The sequence below is a fragment of the Amblyraja radiata genome, chromosome 14 (assembly GCF_010909765.2).
Source record: "Amblyraja radiata isolate CabotCenter1 chromosome 14, sAmbRad1.1.pri, whole genome shotgun sequence".
Classification (NCBI taxonomy): Eukaryota; Metazoa; Chordata; class Chondrichthyes; order Rajiformes; family Rajidae; genus Amblyraja; species Amblyraja radiata.
Genome location: NC_045969.1, coordinates 31,307,690 through 31,333,632, shown reverse-complemented (window position 1 = coordinate 31,333,632; position 25,943 = coordinate 31,307,690). Strand labels below are relative to the sequence as shown.

Sequence of the window (25,943 nt, the reverse complement as noted above, 5' to 3'; positions counted from 1 at the left end):
TCCCCCTTGTACACCATGGTAGGATAATTTAGCTCACTATTCTGTCCCTGGGGAAATAAGACGGAATTTAAAAAACAACCTCCTCGTTAACACACACACACACACTAACCACAACCTGACACGTACGCCTTAAAATGAAGGGTTTTTAAAAAAAAGTTTAAAGTCTTCTTTATAACGCTAGCCTTGATTTAAACCACCTTTTTTGCGTAATGCCACTTTATATTTTGTCCTATCGCTCGCTCGCTTGCTTCATAAATAGTCAAATTCAAAATGGATTGTGGACAGAAATTTCACATTGTTGCAAACGGCAGGATGGATATGCTGGAGACTTGAGAATGAAAAGACAGACTGCGTTTTTATATTTTTTTTAATTGCCAAACGGCACCATTCACGAATAGATATGAAACTACCTTATAGAAACCAGCTCGTTATTTCAACCACAAAATATTCTGAACTAGGCAAAAAACACACGTAGAAACCCTGAAAAGACGAGAATCTTTGGATGTCAGTTTGATATGTCCTTTTTTTTTGTTTGTTTTTTGTTTTTTTTACAAAATCCGCGCACTTCAGGGGTGCTAACCAGAGGCCGGGGCAGTTATTACAAATTCATTTTTTTGGTTCAATTCAACGGGAGAAGATTGGCCCAGATTATTTCGTAAATGTTTTTTTTAAGGGAGATACTAATCCAGGGAATAAACTCCTGGGGGTGGGGTTGCTGTACAATCTGGGATTTCTCCTCCTTGTTTACCGTGTTCAAAACTGCGACACATTCTACCAAAAAATAAACATTTTGTACAACAGCAACTGCCAACGGACTTTAAAACCATTTAAATTATTATTCCTTTTTAAAGTATGAAGTGCGAGTGCTCGACTCTCTCTAGGAACGACTACCAACTCATTGCACCAAATATTTAAATACAAGGGGAGGGTGGAAATCAGACGAACGTAAAAGCTCTATCTTAAGAAACAAGTGCGATATGGGGAGGCAATAATAAACATCACCGCTTTCCAAACAGCTAAACCAAGCACGGCAAGGAGAAAAATAAACTGCTCTCCAACATAAAGTGTAAACACTCGACTTGTGAACAGATGGCACAAAAAAACAACAATTGACACACGTTTATATAAAAAATAAATAAAAAATAAAATAGAAATATACTAATTATCAATACGCACATTTATAAAAAATAAAATTAAATATAAATATACCGCACCCACTAACACACTTTAAGGTCACAGAGTTTAAAGTTCCATTTGTTTTGGAAACGGTGGCACTTGACATCTTCCTCAAACATATTTTTTTATTTGCAGTTTTCAATCCACCACGTTTGCTTTTCCCATTCTGTTCTCCACTGTTTCTCTCTCTCTTTCACACACACTCACTCTGCCTAAACATCCAAGACATGATTCAGGTAGGAAATGTAACAGATGGCCAGGCGGAGGATTTCGATTTTGGAGAGCTTTTTGTCGGGAGGCAGAGTTGGCAGCAGTTTGCGAAGTTCCGCGAACGCCACGTTGAAGGCTTCCACCCTAATGCGCTCCCGGGTTGCATGGGCTGTACGGTACTTGGCAGTGGCTCTCCGCCGGCGGCGCTTCTCTTCGCGGCTCAGTGTCTGCTGCACCCCCCGCTTGCCCTCGGCGTCATCCGGCTTCTCTCGCATGCAGCCTCCCCGAGCATCCGATAGCACCGACTCACTCTCGGAAGAGCTGGGGTTCAGGTCTAGGTCAGTTTGATCCGAGTTCAGCATGCTGGGGTAACAGGGTCGGAACTGCAGTGCGAACACAAAAACCTGAAAATGCAGAGAGAGAGGGAAAGAAAGATTGATGTTGACCACAGTAATTATCTCCAAAGAAAGGAAAATAAAGCCCATCACGAACAACAACTAAATAAAGCTGAAACAAATAATGCTCTAATTATGGCAACTCACACAAATAGAAATACATTGAATTATAAACCAGAGCAGGCTATTTAAGCAATAAGCAAAACTTTTAAATGAAAGGAAAAAGTTACCCTGATAGCGTGGAACTAGAATGTTTACTTCAATAACAGAAACAAATGAGCTAAAAACATACAATTAAATGCCCGAATTCCTAATAGGAAAATGCCAAGTTAAATGATAAAGTTTGTCAATTTCATTTAATGATCACTGTGTGTTTGGTGAAACGAGATTTGCTTTTATTTTGCTTTTTATCTCAATAATTAACTTGCTTTGCGTTTCTTTGTATTCACATGTAATATCTAACAGTCGTTCTTTCATTTTCTTCCCTTCTTTCTTGTTTACTTTCTTACTCTTCCCTCCTTATTTCAATATCTATCTATCTGTTTGTCTGTCTGTCTGTCTGACTGTCTGTCTGTCTGTCTGTCTGTCTGTCTATCTATCTATCTATCTATCTATCTATCTATCTATCTATCTATCTATCTATCTATCTATCTATCTATCTATCTATCTATCTATCTATCTATCTATCTATCTATCTATCTTTATCTATCTATCCATGGATAGTTTAATGTACCTATGGCTGTATCAATCTAATCTGAGTTTACAGCTGTTTATATTTCCACTGCTATTGATTTCTGCCTGAATGGTTGTTACTCAAGGCCTGAAGAATGTTGTATTTGTAATAGATATTAAATGAGTTTATTAGAAAACCTTCTAGCAGATTAAGACAAAGGCTTTGTTCGCAGTATTCCTGAGATGTGACCAGCAGTAATCGATGTTTGCCCGTGTAGAATATTAATTTATTATTATTTCATTTGGAACCGAGCCGGGGTGAAAGGAGAGACAGATTCAGGCACCATCTGTCACCCGGAAAGGCAGACTGCGGGGACATCCTCACACCCAGACACACACACATATATACACACATACACAATGTGCATCAAGTCTAAAGTAATCTGGGCCAGAAGGAGTCGGGGAGGGGGGGGGAGAAAAATATATAAACGACTAAAATGTTAGCAGTTAGAAACACAGGGAACACATAAACTGTACCAGCATTCGATTGTTGATGGGCACGAATTAATACCAATATATTGTACACAATGCGCGTAAAGAGAGAATGAATATGTGGACTAAAATATACACACGGCCAGACACAAAAGAGATGGGCTTCAGTGGAATCAACCGCGACAACATGAACACAAACTAGAGGCAAAAGATCAAGATGCACAAAAACGAAACCAGCAAGGAGAGATCACAAATAGATCAGAAATCAGATATTATTCGAAATGGAAAAAAAAATCTTACGCATTTGTGAAGACATTTAGCATTGACAGTCAGAACTAAGGCAAAACGACAGGAAAATAACAAAATGAACGAACGGAAATACAGGCTCTGTGCTAGTATGAATATATAACTTAGAAATCACACGACAATGTTAATCGGATTACAATAACGCCAATTCCAGTAAAGTTAATCAGTGTTTTAAGAAGTTCGCGTTTCTATTTCTCCACACGCTGTAATTATCTTAAGTCCCCTTCTCTCCCTCCTCCCCCCCCCCCCCATTGCAAACATCCCAAATTATTTTTGTAAAGAATATTTTAATGTTCCCGAAATCATTAATTTCTGTGCCTTTCGTCCTGAGCTCCGTAAACCATATTTGATGTCACAGAGAAAACAGTCTTACCAACAAATGAGGAAGCGTGAAGATCCAATGGAATGAAGAAAGGTGGACTTTAAAAAAATAAAGAAACTGGATTCCAATCACCAGTTTGTCCAAGAGATCGCTTATCTTTATCCACAAATCAACTCTGCAGAGCCTTGCATTTTCTGTCGCTTTAAATCTCTGATGGGAGGGAAAGGAATTTAATAAAATGCCCTTTGAAGCCTTGATGGCAGGAGTTTGATAAAATGTCGTTCGGCTCTCTGATCGTAGCGATAAGAGTTTGATATAAAAAAATGTCCTCTTGGTCTCTGATCGTAGCGATAAGGACTCTCTCTCTCCCTCCCTCTCCCTCTCTCCCTCTCTCTCTGATGGTCCTGTCAGATCTTACTGGAGATGGAGATGAGAGAAGGGCTTGGTCAGGCTCGGGGGCCGGGCTGGTATCAAAATCCTCTTTTAATGGAGCCTCCTATTGGAGAGAATTCTCCCTAGGAGTTACCTAATGAGATCCGACATCTGTCACAGACCGGGCATATTCACAGAGCGAGCACATTCAACAGATTCATATAACAAATACAATATCACAGATGCCAATCCATTTTTTGAAATACAATCTACTGTGCCATAATATAGTCAAATAAAACAAAACGCATATCACTAAAGAATCCAATCGGGACTAAAATGTAATCCACACTTCGAGATATGCCTACATAATGCACCCATACCACATCAATAACATCTTCTAATCCAATGAACATTTAAATATTCCAGATAGTGTTATTAAAGATAAACAAATTCGTTTCCCATCGGCTGTGTTATTCTATCAAATGAAGTCAAACAATAATTATTTGATGTTATTCTGCAAACATAAACAAATTCGCAATATTCGAGCGAAGATTTAAATATAATACTGGGGTTTTACTCTCCTGATATTACACATTTAAATGAGCCCAGAGTGAAGAACATATGGTGTTATACAAACGCACAACTCATAAATCAATTTCACTCATTCTCGTGGCAATTTTAAATGTAATAATAGATCTTATTGTACCAGCGGCAACCAGGTCTAGAATGTATTGGAAGAATCAGTAAATCCCACTGACATTTAAATATAATTCCATGTGCCATCAAACTCGCACCCATTTCTAACAAATCATTGAGGATTTGTGTCTCAGGTGAAGGTACACTCATGTGCCCACGTTTTCCTAACGCAATAGCATTCATTGCAATGGCAATCTATACATTGTGCATACGAATAGACTTTTTCCCGCGTCGCTGTGATAAGAATTAAATCACCGAATGCTTGACTGTATTGTGAAACTTATATCATAAAGTCAGAGAACGCACTGGCTACGTTTTACGTACTACGTTCACTTAACGATCATTCTTCATTATTTAAAAAATGTTGGAATTGTATTTTACGCTCGAATAATTCTCACTGGGATCACAATCATAGTAGCATATGGGCCCTAATCAAGTATACAGTTCATTACCAACAAGATCAGGCCTAATGTAATTCCTCATTACTGCTACCGCTGACCATTTCTGCCTGTCCACTCCAGCTCACCTTCAAACACGTTTGTTTACTTTATTAACGCCTTCGTTTTATTCTCGTATCTTTTTTTTATCCGATCTTATCTTTTAATTCCCGCCGCGGTCCATAAATAGTCTCACCCTCCCTCTATTCACCCTAATACCACTAGCATTCGTTATTCCATCACCTTCCGTATATACATTCACTCAGACTGAAGTCTGAAGTAGGGTTTCGACCCGAAATGTCATTTATCCATGTTCTCCAGAGATGCTGCCTGACCCGCTGAGTTACTCCAGCATTTTGTGTCTATCTACATTCACTCGAGTTGCATTGTAATTATTTACATATCCATTGTAAGTATGCTATATCTTATATTTCAAATTGTATTTCTAACGAACTATAACGTATATCCTGTGTGTTTCTATTAACTTTGAAGTGTGTATGCATATAAACAAAACACCATTTATTGAATGAAACGACTCTTCCAAAATCTGGGCGTCATCATCACAGAATCATTCAAAGATGTGTATTCGTCAATGCATTGTCGTTTTACTCGAGCCCAATCGGATATGTGAACTGTATCACATGATCATGTTATGTATCATTAATCATCACCACAACAATAGAGGAGCTGACAATTTTTGGAGTTAGTTTCAAAGACTTGCCAGAAAGTCCATGACTAAAACGAATACCAATAGAGGTAAAAATGTAATGTGTGGAAAGGAACTGCAGATGCTGGTTTACACCGAAGATAGACACAAAATGCTGGAATAACTCAGTGGGTCAGGCAGCACCTCTGGAGCAAAAGGATGGGTGACATTTAGGCTCAGGACCCTTGTTCAGGGTATGGAGAGAAGGCAGGTACAGGATACTGATGGATGATCAGCCATGATCATATTGAATGGCGGTGCAGGCTAGAAGGGCCGAATGGCCAACTCCTGCACCTATTTTCTATGTTTCTGGATCCGAGGAAGAGTCCCGATCCGAAATGACACCCATCCTTTTTCTCCAGAGATGCTGCCTGTCCTGCTGAGTTACTCCAGCATTTGTCTATCTTGGATCAAGAAGTAAGCTAGTCTAACTGAAAGGTCCCTACCTGAAACACTGTCTGTCCATTTCCCTCCCAGATGCTGCCTGACCTGCTGTGTTTTTTAGCTGCTCTCTTATTTTCACAAAAGTTGCACAAAAAATGAAAAAAAACTTAAGCAGCCAATAAAAAAATAATGTTGTTTATATAGCTCATACTGGATAGATAAATACAGGGACATTCCTTGGGTATCATCTCAGCACAACCTAGATAATTCATTTCCACAATATATAATGTTGATTTCTGTTTTCTTTAATATAATTGTAGAAAAAACCCCCAGCTCCTCTGCTTCATGGAACATTTTGCTAACATTACCCATACACCTGTAGGAGATGTTGCAATATGGAGAATGTTTGAGTAGTTTGGGTTCTAGAAAGTCTTTGAACTTTGAAAGTCTTTAATTTCATCATTTTAATTTCATTATTTATGAGGCTATTGGACAACTGTCTCCAGTAACTGCAGGCTGAGGAATAAGTATGGTTAGACATTGAAGATGACAGTTTCTTCCCAGCTGTTATCAGGCAACTGAACCATCCTCTAACCAACTAGAGAGTGGACCTGACCTCCCATCTACCTCACTGGAGACCTTCAAACTATCTTTAATCGGTCTTTACGTTGCACTAAACATTACACCCTTTATCCTATATCTGTATACTGTGGACGGCTTGATTGTAATCATGTATAGTCTTTTCGCAGACTGGATCACACTCAACATAAAAGCTTTGCACTGTACCTCAGTACACATGAAAGTAAACTAGAGTAAACTAAAGCAAATTCAACTCAACTAATTCTGGCATTTGAATGGGAATATCAATGTCTACCAATGATCCATTCATCAAATGTTCAAGATACTGTAAGTAACCTCCACACAGGTTCAAAAAACTCACACTTGCATACCTAATGTATAAGAAGGAGCTGCAGATGCTGGTTTAAACTGAAGATAGACATGAAAAGCTGGAGTAACTCAGCAGATAAGCAGCATCTCTGGAGGGAAGGAATGGGTGATGTTTCGGGTCGAGGCCCTTCTTCAGACTTGCATACCTAGACTGGTACGCAATTGATACAACCGTTCCAGAATATTGAGACCACCAATAGACGAGTCGGGAATTTCTGAAATTAGTTTCAAAGATTTGCAAATGAAAGGTAAGAGAAAGTCCCAGATTTGCCCAGAGGAGGTAGTTGAGGCAGGTACAATAACAACATTTAAAAGCCATTTGGACAGGTACAGTGCCCTCCATAATGTTTGGGACAAAGACCCATCATTTATTTATTTGCTTCTATACTCCACAATTTGAGATTTCTAATTAAAAAATTCACATGTGGTTAAAGTGCACATTGTCAGATTTTATTAAAGGCCATTTTTATACATATTGGTTTCACCATGTAGAAATTACAGCTGTGTTTATACATAGTCCCCCCCATTTCAGGGCACCATAATGTTTGGGACACATGGCTTCACAGGCGTTTGTAATTGCTCAGGTGTGTTTAATTGTCTCCTTAATGCAGATATAAGAGAGCTCTCAGTACCTAGTCTTTCCTCCAGTCTTTCCATCACCTTTGGAAACTTTTATTGCTGTTTATCAACATGAGGACCAAAGTTGTGCCAGTGAAAGTCAAAGAAGCCATTAAGAAACAAGAATAAAACTGTTAGAGGCATCAGCCAAACCTTAGGCTTGCCAAAATCAACTGTTTGGAACATCATTAAGAAGAAAGAGAGCACTGGTGAGCTTACTAATCGCAAAGGGACTGGCAGGCCAAGGAAGACCTCCACAGCTGATGACAGAAGAACACTCTCTATAATAAAGAAAAAACCCAAACACCTGTCCGACAGATCAGAAAAACTTTTCAGGAGTCAGGTGTGGATTTGTCAATGACCACTGTCCGCAGAAGACTTCATGAACAGAAATACAGAGGCTACACTGCAAGATGCAAACCACTGGTTAGCCGCAAAAATAGGATGGCCAGGTTACAGTTTTCCAAGAAGTACTTAAAAGAGCAACCACAGTTCTGGAAAAAGGTCTTGTGGACAGATGAGACGAAGATTAACTTGTATCAGAGTGATGGCAAGAGCAAAGTATGGAGGAGAGAAGGAACTGCCCAAGATCCAAAGCGTACCACCCCATCTGTGAAACACGGTGGTGGGGGTGTAATGGCCTGGGCATGTATGGCTACTGAAGGTACTGGCTCACTTATCTTCATTGATGATACAACTACTGATGGTAGTAGCATAATGAAAGGTTCAGAGGGATGTTGGCCAAACTCAGGAAAATGGGACTAGCTTGGATAGGACTAGCTTGGACAGTTTGGGGCGAGCTAGCTGGACCAAATATCCTATTCTTTACTATCGTCGTGGCTATCCCTCGAGGTTGAGGATGATGGACTACGTTCTGTTGCTTTTATGGACTCTCAGGTAGCTTATGAGTCCAATCCTGGCATTGAAAGTTGTTCGGCATTCACGACAGGTAGTTCCAAATGGCAGATCAGGCTTTGGTTGTTGCTGCCTCTCTTTCTATTTTCTTCTCATTCTGCGCACCTTTTGGCTTCGAAGGTCGCTGTACCTTCTTGGATGATGTTTCACCAGAGTTTCCTGTCCTTGGTACTACTACCGAACACCTGCCAAAGTTGCGCGAGTATTCACCGCTTCCGTGCCGGTTCTTGTCTGGGAGCTTCCAGCCATCACGTGGCCTACTCCCGTCACCCTTCCCCGATTGCCGAAAGTCTTGAGAAGTTTTATGCTGCTCACAGAATGAAGACGCCTGTGCATGTGTTTGTTTAACGTGTACTTGATGTTGCACTCCAAGAAGCATACGGTCCATCACAAATCAATCAACTTATTCCAATGGCATGGGAACCAAATCTTAATTTGCCTGGTCCGCCGTTGAGGTCTTGTAGGTTGGATCGTTCTAAGTCTGGGCCCCCATCCTCGACCTTACTGCCATGGGTGGCCCTACCAGAAGCTGACGGCATCGCTCTCCAAATCATGGGGTCACGCAAGCCTCTTCACTACGACAGGGTAAACGATACAAAGAGGTCTTTGCTCTATGACTCAATTAATACAAAACTATTGGGAATATCATGCTTGCTGCTATTTTGGGTAATGATGATCCATAAATGAAATTTTAGAAGATTAATATATTTTACCAGAGCCCCAAATAGTCAGCTTTACTCAAATAAAAATATTTTGACCATTATGTCTAGCTCTTCAGAATGATAATAGCGAACTTCATTCATTTCCATCGCTGCTGTAATGTAATATACAACATATTAATTTTGGTAGTACCCAAATATCCTTGCCATACTTTGGTTCGTTAGTTTTAGTTTTTAGTTTTGGAGATTCAGTGCAGAAACAGACCCTTCAGTCTACCGAGACCACGCCAACCAACAATCCCATACACTAGCATTATTATACACACTAGGGACAAACTAATTTTTTTACCAAAGCCAATTAACCTACAAACCTGTACGTCTTTGGAGTGTGGGAGGAATCCAAAGCTCCTGGAGAAAACCCACCCAGGTAACGGTGAGAACGTACAAACTCCATGGAGGCAGCACTCATAGTCAAGATCAAACCCGGGTCTCTGGCGCTGTAAGGCAGCAACGCTCCCGCTGCATCACTGTACCGCCCTCGACTGGTAGACTAACTGGTTAGACATTTATCAACTCAATCACTAAAGAGATATGGGAAAAGTTGTGCAAATGGAGTTATGACAGACTCATTAAATGATCGAACAGTGTTGAATAGCCTCTCATCCTATCCCTTACATCATGTGCAATTGTAAGCATTCTAGTCCTATGAACATTTGTGGTCTAAAACTTAAACCTAAGGGAATGTTAAGAATAATGGAAGATAGACACAAAATACTGGAGTAACTCAGCGGGTCAGACAGCATCTCTGAAGAAAAGGAATAGGTGACATTTCAGGTCGAGACCTTTCTTCAGACTGTGAGTCAGGGAAGAGGGAAGCTAGAGGTATGAAAAGGTACAGAACAAATCAGAGCCGACACCGATGATTCAGGAAATGTGGAGCCCACAATGGTCCATTGTTGGCTGTGGAAGAGATAATGAAGGAATACGAATGGTGAAACTAGCAGGATGACTAGTATGGGGAGGGATGGAGAGAGCAGGAAATTAGAGAAATTAATATTCATACCACTACAATAGGATATAATGGAAGTTTGGACCACTTCTACAAATGCCGTTTGTTTATTTAAATTCTTAGATTTTCGATGTCAGTGAACACTGGACAAAAACAGACACAAGAGCTGGTATAACTTAACGGGTCAGGCAGCATCTCTGGGTGATGTTTCAGGTCAGGTGAAGGGTCTGAAAAAGGTCCTGACCTGAAATATCATCTGTCCATGTTCTCCAGAGATACTGCCTGACATGCTGAGTTTCTGCAGCACCTTGTGTCTTTTTTTGTAAACCAGCATCTGCAGTTGCTTGTATCGACACTGGGTAAAACTGGGTACATGAGACAAGATGAGCAAAATTCTCATTAAAGGCCTGTTTCCGTGCTGTATGTGGCAGAATGTGGGCAAATGGGACTACCTTAGATGGGGCATTGGCATTAGACGAGTTGGGCCGAAGAGCCTGTTTCTGTGCTGAATGTTTCTACGATTCTTCTTTCTTTTTGTGTTCCTAAATCACCCTCACTAAGATCAACTATTTTTATATACTACTCCGTTGCACAGCTAGTAGAGCCACTGCCTCACAGCCCCAGATACCCAGGTTCAATCCTCGGGTGTGAATTTAGCACTCTCTCCCTGTGACTGTGTGAATTTTGCTCCGGGTGCTCCGGTTTCTTTCCACATCCCAAAGACGTGGAGGATTGTAGGTTAATTAGCCTCCATAAAAACAAATGCCCCTCGTGTGTATGGAGTGGATGCGAAAGTGGGATAATGTAGAACTAGTGTGAATTGATGGTTGGCGTGGACATACCTTGAGCTGAAGTCTGAAGAAGGGTTTCGGCCCGAAACGTCGCCTATTTCCTTCGCTCAATAGATGCTGCTGCACCCGCTGAGTTTCCCCAGCAATTTTGTGTACCGTTGGCGTGGACATGGTGGGCTGAAGGATCTGTGTCCATGCTGTATCTCTAAACAAGAGTTGTTGAAATGATATGGTAGAATTGGAACTCTCATTACTCCTTTGATCACTAATTTAGGAACCAAAATACTGCATGTATTGCCTCAGTCTCAAGCAAGGAACAGGTGAGGGGATTAAGTACACAAACTGTGATGCTGTTTTTAGAAGTGCAGGTGGTGGAATGGGTATTTTTTTCCCCAGTGTTTACAACAGACATTTTAGCGTGAATCACTATTGGGAATAAGAGACTTTGTACAAAACATCTTCTTGTGGAGGCTGCAAACTTCTGTTTTATTAAGGAAATCTAAACAACTCTAAACAACAGTTTGTGCACTCAATTCCCTCACTTATTCCGTGCCCGAGACTGAGGCAAACTTATAGGTATTGTGGCTACTAAATTAATGATCCATGGAGTTGTGAGATCCAATTCTACCATTTCAATTAATTGGTTTGATTTGATTTTAGGGATCCAAGCTGACGAGGAAGACTAGCAGTTAATGCCCTTCTCTAATTGTCCTTGCTGGTGAGCTGCCTGTTTCTCTGGAACATTGGAGAATGAGAGGAGATCAGATATAAAATTATGAGGCATGGATCGGGTGGACAGTCAGAACCTTTTTCTCAGGGTGAAAATGTCAAAGACTAGAGGGCATTGTTTTAAGGTGAGAGGGGCGATGTTATCAGAGGCATGGTATATAAAGTGGTGAAAGGTAGACAATCAGAACTTTTTTCGGAGAGTGGAAATGTCAAAGACCGGAGTGCATAGGTTTAAGGAGAGAGGGGCAATGTTATGAGAAGCTTAGTATGTAAAGTGATGACAGGTAGACAGGCAGATCTTTTTTTCCGTGGGGGTGGAAGTGCCAAAGACAAGAGCGAACTAGAGAACAACTTGCTTCAAGTTTAAAAGCAGATGTCCCGGGCAAGTTTCTTACACAGTGAGTGATGGGTGCCCGGAATGTGCTGCCGGTCGTGCTGGAAGCAGATATGATATGTGGTGTTTAAGAAGTTTTTAGATAGGTATGTGCACACGCAGGGAAATAAGGGATATAGATCATGTGCAGGCAGAGGAGAATAGTTTAACTTTGTGTGGACATTGTGGTCCAAAGGGCCTGTTCCTGTGCTGTACTGTCCCATGTTCTATAACCATATAACCATATAACAATTACAGCACGGAAACAGGCCATCTCGGCCCTTCTAGTCCGTGCCGAACACTTATTCTCCCCTAGTCCCATCTACCTGCACTCAGACCATAACCCTCCATTCCTTTCCCGTCTATATAACTATCCAATTTATTTTTAAATGATAAAATCGAACCTGCCTCCACCACCTCCACTAGAAGCTCATTCCACACAGCTACCACTCTCTGAGTAAAGAAGTTCCCCCTCAAGTTACCCCTAAACTTCTGTCCCTTAAACCTCATCATGTCCTCTTGTTTGAATCTTCCCTACTCTCAGTGGGAAAAGCTTATCCACGTCAACTCTGTCTATCCCTCTCATCATTTTAAAGACCTCTATCAAGTCCCCCCTTAACCTTCTGCGCTCCAAAGAATAAAGATCTAACTTGTTCAACCTTTCTCTGTAACTTAGTTGCTGAAACCCAGGCAACATTCTAGTAAATCTCCTCTGTACTCTCTATTTTGTTGACATCCTTCCTATAATTAGGCGACCAAAATTGTACACCATACTCCAGAATTGGCCTCACCAATGCCTTGTACAATTTTAACATTACATCCCAACTTCTATGCTCAATGTTCATGAGTCACTGCACCCCTTTTTGCTGGAGGTATTTCCACAGTGCTGTTGAAGAGGGTAGATCCAGGATTGAGAGTCAGCAAGAATGAAGGGCCATTGATATATTTCCAAGTCAGGATGATGTGCACAGAAGGGAATTTACATGTGGGTGGTTTTCCCGTGCACCTGTCTCCCTGATCCTTCTGAGTGGTGGTGGTTTAGGAGGTGCTATTGGAGCCTGGTTCAGTAACTGCAGTGCCTTTTGTAGAGAGCGCATTGCAGCAAGTGGAGGGACTATGCATTGAGGGCAGTTAATAGAGTGGCCATCAAGCAAGCTGCTGTATTGTGGATGGTGTTGATCTTTTGTGGGATAGGTGTTACTACACTCATCCAGGCAAGTGGAAGATAATCCATCACACTCCAGATTAATGACTTGGAGATGGTGGAAAGGCATTAGGATATCAGGAGATGAGTCACTTGGATTGTATTTATCCTGTATTTTTGTCAAAGGATCATAACAGGCAATGTTCAACTTGATGGGGTAGATGCCAGCACTGGAGGTTTGCTGGAGACACAGCTGGTTCTGGAGTGCAGGTCTTCTGTGCTGCATCTGGGATGTTGCATGGTCACCAAGCCTTTACTGTGGATTGCAGCCATTTCTTGGTATCATGTGGAGTGATTCAAATAGGTGCAAGATCAGAGACATGAGTAGCTGCAGATGCTGGAGAGCCTTGAGCAAAAAAAATCGAAGTGCTTGAGGAATTAGGGAACTCAGTGGGCCAGGCAGCATTTTTTGTCAGGACACTTCTTCAGAAATGAGAAAATCTGAAGTATCCCCATCCCAACCATTGTCTGTCCATTCCCTCCACAGATGCTGCCTGATCTGCTGAGTTCCTCCAACATTTAAAAAGGATGAGGGGGGGAATCTCATTGAAACTTACTGGATAATGAAAGGCCCAGATAGAGTGGACGTGTGAAGGATGTTTCCAGTCATGGGAGAGTCTAGGACCAGAGGGCACAGCCTCAGAATACAAGTGAATAACCTTAGAATGGAGACGAAGACAAATTTCTTTGACCAGAGGGTGGTGAATCTGTGGAATTCATTGCCACAAATGGCCAAGCCATTGGGTATTATTTAAGCAGATATTGACAGATTCTTGATTAGTATGGGTGTCAAAGGTTATGGGGAGAAGACAGGAGAATGGGGTTGAGAGGGAAAGATAGATCAGCCATGACTGATTGGCAGAGCAGACCTGATGGGCTGAATAACCTAATTCTGCTCCTATGAAATAAACTTAGAAACAGAGAAAACATAGGAAAAAAAGGTGCAGGAGTAGGCCATTCAGCCCTTCGAACTAGCACCGCCAATCAATATGATCATGGCTGATCATCCAAAATTAGTACCTTGTTCCTGCTTTTTTCCCATATCCCTTGATTCCTTTAGCTAATCCTAAGAGCTAAATCTCTCTCTTGAAACTCGGACCCCCTGATCCCATTATTTACACTCTGGCCCCAGTATTTACACCTGACCCCAGTATTTACCCCTGACCCCAGTATTTACCCCTGACCCCAGTATTTACTCCCTGACCCCAGTATTTACCTCATGACCCCAGTATTTACCTCATGACCCCAGTATTTACCTCATGACCCCAGTATATACCCCTGACCCCAATATTTAGCTCATGAAGCCGGGTATTTACCCCCTGACCCCAGTATTTACCTCATGACCCCAGTATTTACCTCATGACCCCAGTATTTACCCCCTGACCCCAGTATTTACCCCTGATCACGGGTATTTACCGCTGACCCCAGTACTTATGAACATATTATGAATATCAAAACAATGAAGACAATCTGCCAATGTTACCTCCTGTCATAACACTAACCTGAGGTCTCCTGCTTGTTAGTAGAGTCATTTGGCCGGGTTTAACTCATTATCCCTGCTGAAATTTGGCTGACTGAAGAACTGAGCCAAGGCGATTCACCACATTATGTGTAATGGCCTGAGAGCGGTCTCTCAAACACCATTAACCTTGCCCCACAACACACGCTGAATCTGTGCCCTTATTTAAACCCAAGCTGACACACACTTCCCCAGGATATCTATCATCCAGAATTTATTGATCTTTAGACTTTTGACTTTAGAGATACAGAGTGAAAACAGGCCCTTCAACCCACCGAGTCTACGCCGACCAGTGATATCCCCGAACATTATCCTAAACGCTAGGGACAATTTACAATGTACAGAGGCCAATTAAAGTACTAACCTGTATATCCTTGGATTGTAGGAGGAAACCGGAGCACCTAGAGAAAACACATGCGGTTAAAGGGAGAACATGCAAATTCTGTACAGTTAGCACTCGTAGTCAGAATCAAACCCAGGTCTCTGGTGCTGTAAGGCAGCAACTCTCCCGCTGCGCCACTGTGCCAAACAGCCTGCAATGTGAACCTCAAATTAAGTGTAAACAAACTAGTAGGGTGAATTACAGCCAATTTAAGTATATAAGATTGGAAATATATCGAGAGTACGAAATAAAAAGATTTAATCCATTATATTAGTATTTGTTACATGGGTATTAGCTACAAACAGAGCTGGACAAACTTGGATTGTTTTCTCTTTAACATTGGCGATTGAGATGAGACCTGATAGAGGTACCGTATATAAAATTATGAAAGGCATAGATGTAGATATTCAGTATGTTTTTTCCACGGTGAAAATATCAAAGACAAAAGGGCATAGGTTTAAGGTGAGAGGGGCAAACTTTAAAGGAGAAGTGCGGAGCAAAGTTTTTTACACAGAGGGTGGTGGGTGCCTCGATCTCCACCTCCAGGGGTGGTGGTGGAGGCAGATAAGACATTGTTGTTTGTGGCTTTTACATAGGCACATGGATATGGACCACCTGCTGACAGAGGAGATTAATTTAACTTGGCATCATGTTTGGCACGGACATTGTGGGATGAAGAGCCTGTTCCAGTGCTGTACTGTTCTATGTTCTATACTCTATTATTTAAAAGAATTAAAACATAAAAGTATTTAAAATCTCAACCACCTGCAGTGATCCATGTTTATGTTGTTCTCTTCCCTGAGGCCAAAGTGTGAGTACTATAGCAAATATCCTCATTAAAAATTTATCTGTGCTCTTAAGTAACGCTCCTAATTTTCTGCAGTGAGTTTAATTAATGATTAATGTGTGAATGCTGTAATTTCTTAAAATTTCATAGGTTAGTAGATGCTGAGGTTCAAGTCATTCAGGGAATAGCAATGATTCATTGTTTTGATGGAAATTCTGGTGGAAATAATTTTGTCAGCATGTTCTGATCTGGTACATCTAAAATGTATCCTCACTTTACCTAAAGACCATTGAAGTAAAATAACATCCAATCTTATCATATAGAGCAGACATGGGTCACTGTTTAAAAATCTCACCGTATCTATCTCATAAACATTTATTGTGAAACGTACAATGCAAAATATTTTTTTATTATAATGCAATATAGCCAATATCCTTCAATAAGAAGTTTTGGATATAAATCATCATAGAAATACATAGTTCATGCAGAATAGTTGAACCAGTTGACTGAGCAATAACTCCTGATAAAAATCAAGTCAAGAGTGTTGAATTGTCATATGTACCAACAATAGAGCAATGAAATTCTTACCTGCTGCAGCTTAACAGGCCTATAATCAGCCTATAAACTGACACATTGGTAGATGGATAGATTTGACAGATTCTTGATTAGTAAGGGTGTAAATAGGTAATGGGGAGAAGGCAGGAGAATGGGGTTGAGAGGGAACGATAGATCAGCCATGATTGAATGGTGGAGTAAACTTGATGGGCCGAATGGCCTAATTCTGTTCCTAGAACTTATGAACTTATGTAAATGTTACATTTAAATGTTACATGTAAATCACACAGATAATATATAATAATCAAACATATAATACATTTATAACCTTAATACTAGGTAACTGTAATAGTGCAAAGCCATAGACCGTAGAACATCATCTGTGGCAGGAATGGAAAGGCAATGTTTCGGGTCACGATCCTTCTTCAGACTATTTCCTGAAGAAGTCTGAAGAAGGGTTCTGACCCAAAACTACACCTGTTCCTTTTCTCCAGAGATGCTGCCTGACCTCTTAATTACTCCAGCATTTTGCATCTATTCCCTCTACAGATGCTGCCTGACCTGTTGAGTTACTCAACGCTTTATGTTTTGCTCAAGATTCCAGCATCTGAAGTTCCTTGTGTCTCCGTAGAAATTCATAATTGCTTTGGTTAGTATTGTGCAATGTTCAAAAGTCTGATGGTTGCTGGTAGGAACCCATACTTGAACTTGGTGGTCACGGCTTAAAGGCTATTCCTGATGGTAGGAGTGAGATGGGAGCGTGGCCAGAGTGGTGTGGATCTTTGATGATGGTGGTGGCCTTTTTGAGATAATACCTCCTGCGGACAAAACTACACTTTTGATAGTTCACTCAAAAAAAGCAACGCTGTTGTGACAGCTGCATAACTTTGATTTGTTGAACAAATAGGCTGCATGAGCGGTAAATAGATATTAATTGGTTGGTGGATTTACAGAGTCAAAGCACAGCAATAAAACAAGCTCCATTGCATAAACATGAACACAAAATACTGGAAATACTCAACAAGTCGGGCAACAATAGTTGAGAGAGTAAAACAGAATCAAAGTCTCAGATTGGCAATAGACACAAAATGCTGGAGTAACTCAGCGGGTCAGACTCTGGAGAATAGCAAAAAGTGCTGGAGTAACTCAGCGGGTCAGGCGGCATCTCTGGAGATAGAAACAAAATGCTGGAGTAACTCAGCGGGCCAGAGAGCATCTCTAGAGTAAAGGAATAGGTGACGTTTAGGGGGGTGGTGGTTGAGGTGGATACAACAGTGGCATTTAAGTGACGTTGGGATAGGTGTATGGATATGCAGGGAATGGATATGGGTTATGTGCAGGTAGATAAGACATGGTCATGGCATCATGTTTGGAACAGACATTGCAGGCTGAAGAGCCTATTCCTGTGCTGTTCTATGTTCAATGTTCTAAAAAGTGATTTTGTGTAGGCATGGAAAGCATTTGCAGCTCATTTAATCTAGTTTTAGTTTGGTTTAGAGATATTGCATGGAAACAGGCCCTTCAGCCCACCGAGCCCACGCCGACCATCGATCACCCGTTCACATTAGTTCTATAACATCCCAGAAAAAGAAGCATCATGATTGTTTCCAGATTTAAAATATTGCCAGGACATTTTGATTACCTGCCTGATATGGGGAATATACAGCATTGATGGCAACTCATGGAAATCAATTCATTTCAACTATTATCTTCATACATTTATTATGGAATTGTGAAGATATCCTCAGTGTGAATTTCTTACCGATATCAGGAAATAATTGGACACAAATTATGGATTTATTCCCGTTGTTTTTCACCAGCTTGCGTCACATTAACATAATCGATTGAAAACTTTTTATGGGAATGGCAGAATGAGTTAGGAAAAGGGGAGTTGGCTCCACAAAAAGACAATATGCTCGACTTCAATTTTAAGGTCAAAGGCTTTCAGCTATTTCTATTCCCCTCAGCCACTTATTTCGCCAACAGAAGATTGGAAACATTATTTATTGAACAAAAGAACCATATAAGGTGGTTAATTCCAATTCAGTAAAATCCTCTGGAGTATAGACTGTGCTTCATTTGTGCTGTAAATAAGTTGAATCTGAAAACAAGCTCTTTCCCTCCCTGTGCCTTTCCTCGCCACTCTGGCCCTTTCTTTCTCTCTCTGTCCTGGACTTATCCCTTCCCCATCTTTTCTTGCACTTTCCAAATGTCTGACCCTCCCTGCCTTTCGCCTTGTTGAGTTGCTCACTCTCCCTTTCTCTCTCTCTCTCTCTCTCTGGAGACAGGTAGAGCAGTTCTGACTGCCATCTGCTGCCTGTTTTACGAGGTTGGGATCAGATGGCATCTAATCAATCGTCGCCGTTTCCCTGGTAACAGGAGTCCACAGGAAAGATGAGAAATTCGGTCTCCAGCCTCAGGCTGTTACCAGTCCAGAGGGACCCTCTTTATTTTGTACAGTCACTCCTTCAATCAGTCGAGAACGCCTCCTTTATTTCAAATTTTCATCCCCTCAGTCAGATTCTTACACCACGCGGTTTTAATCGTTTTTTATTGGTACTCTTTCGCACACTCTCTCAAGCCACCAATGCTCTCTCCTGACGTGCATCCACAGCTTAGTGTTTCTTTTCAGTCCTACAGAAGAAAGGATTTTCCTCTCACGAACAGCCTTCATGGCTGCACCCCTTTGTACTTCAGGGAATAAAAATCTGTCTGAGGGAATCCACTAGCCTATGCCTGATTCTCAGGTGTGCCATCCATTGCTATCAAAATGGAACAAAAACAAAATCCATTTTAACTCCTTCAGTGCCAAGATCTTCTCAAAGCCTACAACAGTAAACAGGCATTTCAATCCTGCAAGACCTTAATTTCCAGGTTTAGGTTTAAGTTTATTATTGTCACGTGTAATAAGGTACTGTGAAAAGCTTTGTTTTGCAATCTATCCAAATAGATCATATACTATACATCACCACAATGTTGAATTTTACAGTTAAGTACCATGCATCCCGTTTTATTTTTTTGAAGTGATCTACATAGATTTATGATATTTCAAGTAAATACAATGTTGAATATTACAATTAAGTATTATCCATCTGTTTTTTTTTTCTTTGACATGACCAACATAGATTTATGTTATTTCAAGTGAGTACAATATTGAATATATCCATTAAGTACAATGCGTCTGTTTTTTATTTATTTGATGTGATCTACATGGATATATGATGATATTTAAAGTAAATACAAGAGTCAAGAGTCAAGAGTGTTTTATTGTCATATGTCCCGGACAATGAAATTCTTACTTGCAGCAGCACAACAGAATATGTGAATATGTAAACATAGTACATAACGGGGGAAGAGAAAAAAAGAAAAAGTTCATTAATTAACAATAATAGTGCAAATAACAAATAATAATATAGTCTTTTGCAGTTCAGAGCTCATAGCTTATTCGTTGTTGTGTTTAATAGCCTGATGGCTGTAGGGAAGAAGCTGTTCCTGAACCTGGACATTACAGTTTTCAGGCTCCTGTGCCTTCTTCCTGATAGCAATGGTGAAATGAGTGTGTGGCCAGGATGGTGTGGGTCTTTGATGATTTTGGCTGCCTTTTTGAGGCAGCGACTACGATAGATCCCTTCGATGGTGGGGAGGTCAGAGCCGGTGATAGACTGGGCAGTGGTCACAACTTTTTGTAGTCTTTTTCGCTCCTGGCCACAATGCAACCAGTCAGAATGCTCTCTGCTGTGCACCTGTAGACGTTTAGGAGAATTCTCTTCGACATGCCGAATCTCTGTAATCTTCTCAGGAAGTAGAGTCGCTGATGTGCCTTCTTTATAATTGTATCGGTGTGCTGGGTCCAGGAAAGATCTTCGGAGATATGCACGCCCAGGAATTTGAAATTATTGACCTATTGATGTGAACAGGATTGTGGGTCCTCATCCTTCCCCTGCAAAAGTCCACAATCAGTTCCTTGGTCTTACTGATGTTGAGAGCCAGTTTGTTGTGTTGGCACCATTTGGTCAGTCGGTCGATCTCACTTCTATACTCTGACAGTGTTGAATATTACAATTAAGTATTGTGCACCTATCTTTATTTCTTTGAAGTGAACATAATAGTTATATGATGATATTTCAAGTAAATACAATATTCAATATATTACAATTAAGTATAATGCATCTGTTTTTATTTCTTTGAAGTGAACTACATCAATTCATGATGCAATTTCAAGAGTCAAGAGCAAGTGAAGTGTTTAATTGTCATATGTACCAACAATGGAACAATTAAATTCTTACTTGCATTTCGCACAAAATACACACAGTTAATATGCAGTATAATAAACAAAATATCAATAAATTACTAATCACAATACTAACTAAACGATGAGGTTGAGCAGGCTAGGACTCTATTCCTTGGAGCGCAGGAGGATGAGCGATGATCTTATAGAGGTGTACAAAATCGCGAGAGAGAAAGATCGGGTAAATACAGAGTTTTTTACCAAGAGTCTGGGAATCGAAAACCAAAGGACACAGGTTTAAGGTCAGGCGGAAAGATTTAATAGGAACCTGAGGGGTAATATTTTTACACAAAGTTGTGGTGGGTGAATTGAAAGAGCCACAGGAGAAGATAGTTGAGGCAGATATTATCGCAAAGTTTGAGAAACAATTAGACAGGTACATGGATAGGATAGGTTTAGAGGGATATGGACCAAACACAAGCAGGTGGGACGAGTGTGGATGAGGAGAGTGTAGATGGGCCATGTTGGTCAGTGTGGGCAAGTTGGGCCGAAGGACCTGTTTCCACATTGTATGACACTATAGAAACATAGAAACATAGAAAATAGGTGCAGGAGTACGCCATTCGGCTCTTCGAGCATGCACTGCCATTCAATATGATCCTGTACCTGCTTTCTCTCCATACCCCCTGATCCCTTTAGCCACAGGGGCCACATCTAACTCCCTCTTAAATATAGCCAATGAACTGGCCTCAACTACCTTCTGTGGCAGAGAATTCCAGAGATTCACCACTCTCTGTGTGAAAAATGTTTTTCTCATCTCGGTCCTAAAAGACTTCTCCCTTATCCTTAAACAGTGACCCCTAGTTCTGGACTTCCCCAACATCGGGAACAATCTTCCTGCATCTAGCCTGTCCAACCCCTTAAGCTATGACTGGCACAAAGAGAAAAATACAAACTCCTTAGTCATTTCTGTTTGCAACTTCTGATTTTTCTCTTCGTTGGCTTCCTCTCCAGCTTACTTATCCCTTTGCCAGTGAAAAGACAGCAGGTGTCTCAATCCCAGACCAGCACCATCTCGATGACTTGGCCAGCTGCACAACAGCGGCACAATGAGTCAACCTACCCTAATGCCCACCAGCGGGGAGACACCTGCCCTCTGCCCTGTCTTGCTCTGTGCAGCATGTCTGGGAACAAGGACTAAGGAGGACAGGGAGACACGATCCTCTATCCTCCCATTTTTGTGACTAGCCATAACGAGTGGCATACGAGTTCTCTAGAACCTTCTGTGTAGGAAGGAACCACAGATGCTGGTTTAAACTGAAGATAGACACAAAAAGTTGGAGTAACTCAGCGGGACAGGCCGCATCTCTGGTGACATTTCAGGTCGAGACCCTTCTACAGACTGAAAGGCACGGGGAACGGGAAACGAAAGATATAGACGACGATGTATAGAATAATCAATGAATGATATGCAAAAAAACTAACGATGATAAAGGAATCAGGCCATTGTTAGCTGTTTGTTGGGTGAAAATAAGAACCTGGTGAGACTTTCTCCCAGCCAAGTTGCACCAGCTTCTCGTTTTCACCCAACAAAAAGCAAACAATGGCCTGTTTCCTTTATCATCGCTCCTTTTTTGCATATCTTTCATCCATTGTTCTATTCCTCTCTACATCATTGTCTATATCTCTCGTTTCCCTTTCCCCATGCCTTTCACTCTGAAGAAGGGTCTCGACCCGAAACGTCACCCATTCCTTCTCTCCAGAGATGCTGCCTGTCCCGCTGAGTTACTCCAGCTTTTTGTGTCTATCTCCAGAATCTTCTTGCGGTTTCATTTTCTTTTTCCTTTTGTTGTTTTTTGCATTATTTTAATGAAGATCTTCAATGGTTCAATGGTGCTTTTTTTGTCACGTATCCAACTGTACAGTGAAATTATTTTCATGCAGGCGCCACCATGTTTGGGCGACAATTCGAAAGTCCAAAGTCCGGTCAGCCCACACGCTCAATGTATTGGACTTATCCATCATTTTAAAACAATACAGTTTTGCAGAACATTCTATTCCTTTGGAACTCTCTTCCTATTGTCCTGAGTCCCCTCACCACTGCAGATGCTGACTGACATTGTGTACATTTAAAACACTATCATTGTCATGGAAATCGTAAAGGTTGGAGGAGTTGTTGAGATCAGTAAACGTGTATTAATTGTGAAATGGTTCCCAACTCATCATCATCCAAACCTACAAACCCACAAGTCTTTGGGATATGGGAGGAAACTGGAGCATCCAGAGGAACCCACACGGTCACACGATGAACGCGCAAACTCCACACAGACTAAACCCGAGGTCAGGCTCGAACCTGGGTCTCTGGCGTCGTGAGGCAGCGACTCTAGCAGCTGTGCCACTGTGTTGCCCTTTACTTGTTTCTATGTCTCAGGATGTGACCTGTTACTAGTTAGGTTTCCTAGTTTTTTTTAAAACACAGTGGACATTTGAACTTTAATGTTAGATATAAAGCTCTCATATTGAACCAAATTATGAATACTCATTTGTAACACACCTGTAGCAACGAATTAATAGTTTTGGTTAAAAATTTACATTTGCAGTGACTTTCAAAGATTAATCTTCTTGCTCAGAAGCATGGAATCCTTTGATTCTCTTTAGACTGTCCACAGCTGGAGTATTAGTCACCGATGAATTATTCATGACATTGTCCTCAGCTGGTCATTAGCACTAGTGTTCTCAGAGTGTCCCTGCACTGACTACATGCATAACTTTACTGCAGGTGCAGAGGGGTGCCAGTGCTTATCGAAAATTCATGCATCCATTTTTTTGCAATGCAATTATTAATAATGTGAATTTGATATTTATGATGTTGACCCATTGTACTTTACAAACTAATGGGCTCAAATACTCAGTCCACTGGATAAATTCACCTAAAATAACACTGCGCTGTTTTTTTATTAAAAGTACTTACTTCACTTCACTCAGTAAAATAACGCAAGGCGAAATTGGATGGATATATGCACTCATTTGTATCCGGGGGTTGAAACTCCCAAAATAATCATGTCTACGGCACAAAGTGCTGGAGTAACTCAGCAGGTCAGGCAACATCTCTGGAAAACATAGATGGGTGACGTTTCGGGTCTCCAAAGATACTGCCTGTCCTGCTGAGTTACTTCAGCACTTTATGTCCTTTTGTATAATAACCACCAACTCCAGTTATTTCTTTCTAAATTGTCAGGTTTCATTCTTCAATTTTTAAACAAAATTATGAATATCTATCTATCTATCTATCTATCTATCTATCTATCTATCTATCTATCTATCTATCTATCTATCTATCTATCTATCTATCTATCTATCTATCTATCTGACAGGTACATGGAAGGATAGGTTTAGAGGGATTAAATGTGTGCTGGTGGGACTAGTGTAGATGAGACATGATGGTTGGCATTGGCTGTTGTATGACTATGACCGATTAATTGTGGAAATGTAACACAATATATCATATATAAATATATAATATACAAATACCATGCAATGGAATCACTCAGATCACTCACAGGTAGTAGGGGTCCTGAAAGATTTTTCTGAAGAAAAGTTCTGTTACAACATCTGAACATACAGATGCCGGTGTTGCGTGTTGAACTGCATTTTACTGTGAGTTACACAGTTATTTTATGTCTAGGACCTGACTGATTTGTTCAAAATCTTGTCACTTAACTCGCTTTGAGGGCCCTCAGTGAAATTAGTTTGGTAGTCCAGTTCCCATGGATACAGAACTAATTTCAATTTAGCCGAGTTAGGCAATCACATTTAGACCATATGATGGATGAAGGCACTCCCACCATAATAGCCCACAATACAAGGAATGGTTAGCTGCCAAACCTCTAGAAAAGAAGTCTGAAGAAGGGTCTCGACCCAAAACATCCCCTATTCCTTTTCTCCAAGAATGCTGCTTGACCCGCTGAGTTACTCAAGCATTTTTTGTCTAAACCTCTAGATAAGCTGGATATGTGTGTGGTTAAGTAATGGGAGGTTTAGAATTTAGTTAGTTTGAGTTGAGTTAGAGCATGGAAACAGGCCCTTTGGTCCACTGAGTCCATGCTGACCAACAATCGCCAGTTCACACTAATTCTATGTTACCCCACTTTCTCAGCTACTACGTATACATTAGGGGGCAATTTACAGAAGGCCAATTAACTTACAAACCCCCACATCTTTGGGATGTGAGAGGAAATTGGAGCACCCGAAGGAAATTCACTGAGCAAAGACAAGAATGGGAAGTTTCAATCCAAAAAAGAACATTAAAACATTTCTCAGTCTTTTTATTGAAATGCACTTGTGACCATTGCTAATCAGCTTAATCAACAATGCTGACATGTACTTACACTTCAACCATACGTGTACAGGGATGGCACAGTGGAGCAGTGGGTAGAGCTGCTACCACACAGCGCCGGAAAGCCAGGTTCGATCCTGACTTCGGGTGCAGTCTGTGTGTGGAGTTTGCACGTTCTCTCTGTTGACCGCATGGTTTTCCTCCGTGGCTCCGGTTTCCTCCCACGTCCCAAAGATGTGCGGATTTGTAGGCTAATTTGCCTCTGTAAATTGCTCCTAGAGTGTGGTAGGAAGTAGAATAACATAGAATTAATATGAACGGGGGATCGATGGCTAACGTAGACCTGATGGGCCGAATTCCATGCTGAATCTCTAAGATAAACTAAACTAAATCTCAACCAATATAGTCCTGGATTAGCCTTCTATAATAATAATAATAATAATAATAATAATAATAATAATAATAATAATAATAATAATAATAATAATAATAATAATAATAATAATAATAATAATAATAATAATAATAATAATAATAGCTTTATCTGTATAGCACTTTTCATGCAATTGAATGCAACCCAAAGTGCTTTCCACAAAAACACAGGTCTAAACAAAAATATAATTTAAAACAGTAAGTACTTAGACAGTTAATAGCTTAAAAAGCACAGATTTATATAAAAATATAAAATAAAATGAAAATAATAATAAAAATTGAGATGTAAA

At 40.7% G+C, this 25,943-nt stretch overlaps 1 protein-coding gene across 1 annotated transcript; it reads right to left on the bottom strand.

Moving 5' to 3' along the window:
- Window positions 1-349: 349 nt before the first annotated feature.
- Window positions 350-25,568, bottom strand: nhlh2 (nescient helix-loop-helix 2). Its single transcript, XM_033033006.1, has 4 exons — window positions 25,565-25,568; window positions 18,914-18,935; window positions 3,625-3,970; window positions 350-1,790 (listed from the first exon to the last, which is right to left on the bottom strand). Exon 4 carries the CDS (start codon window positions 1,746-1,748, stop codon window positions 1,389-1,391), a length of 360 nt encoding a protein of 119 aa, XP_032888897.1. The 5' UTR covers window positions 1,749-1,790; window positions 3,625-3,970; window positions 18,914-18,935; window positions 25,565-25,568; the 3' UTR covers window positions 350-1,388.
- Window positions 25,569-25,943: the final 375 nt, after the last annotated feature.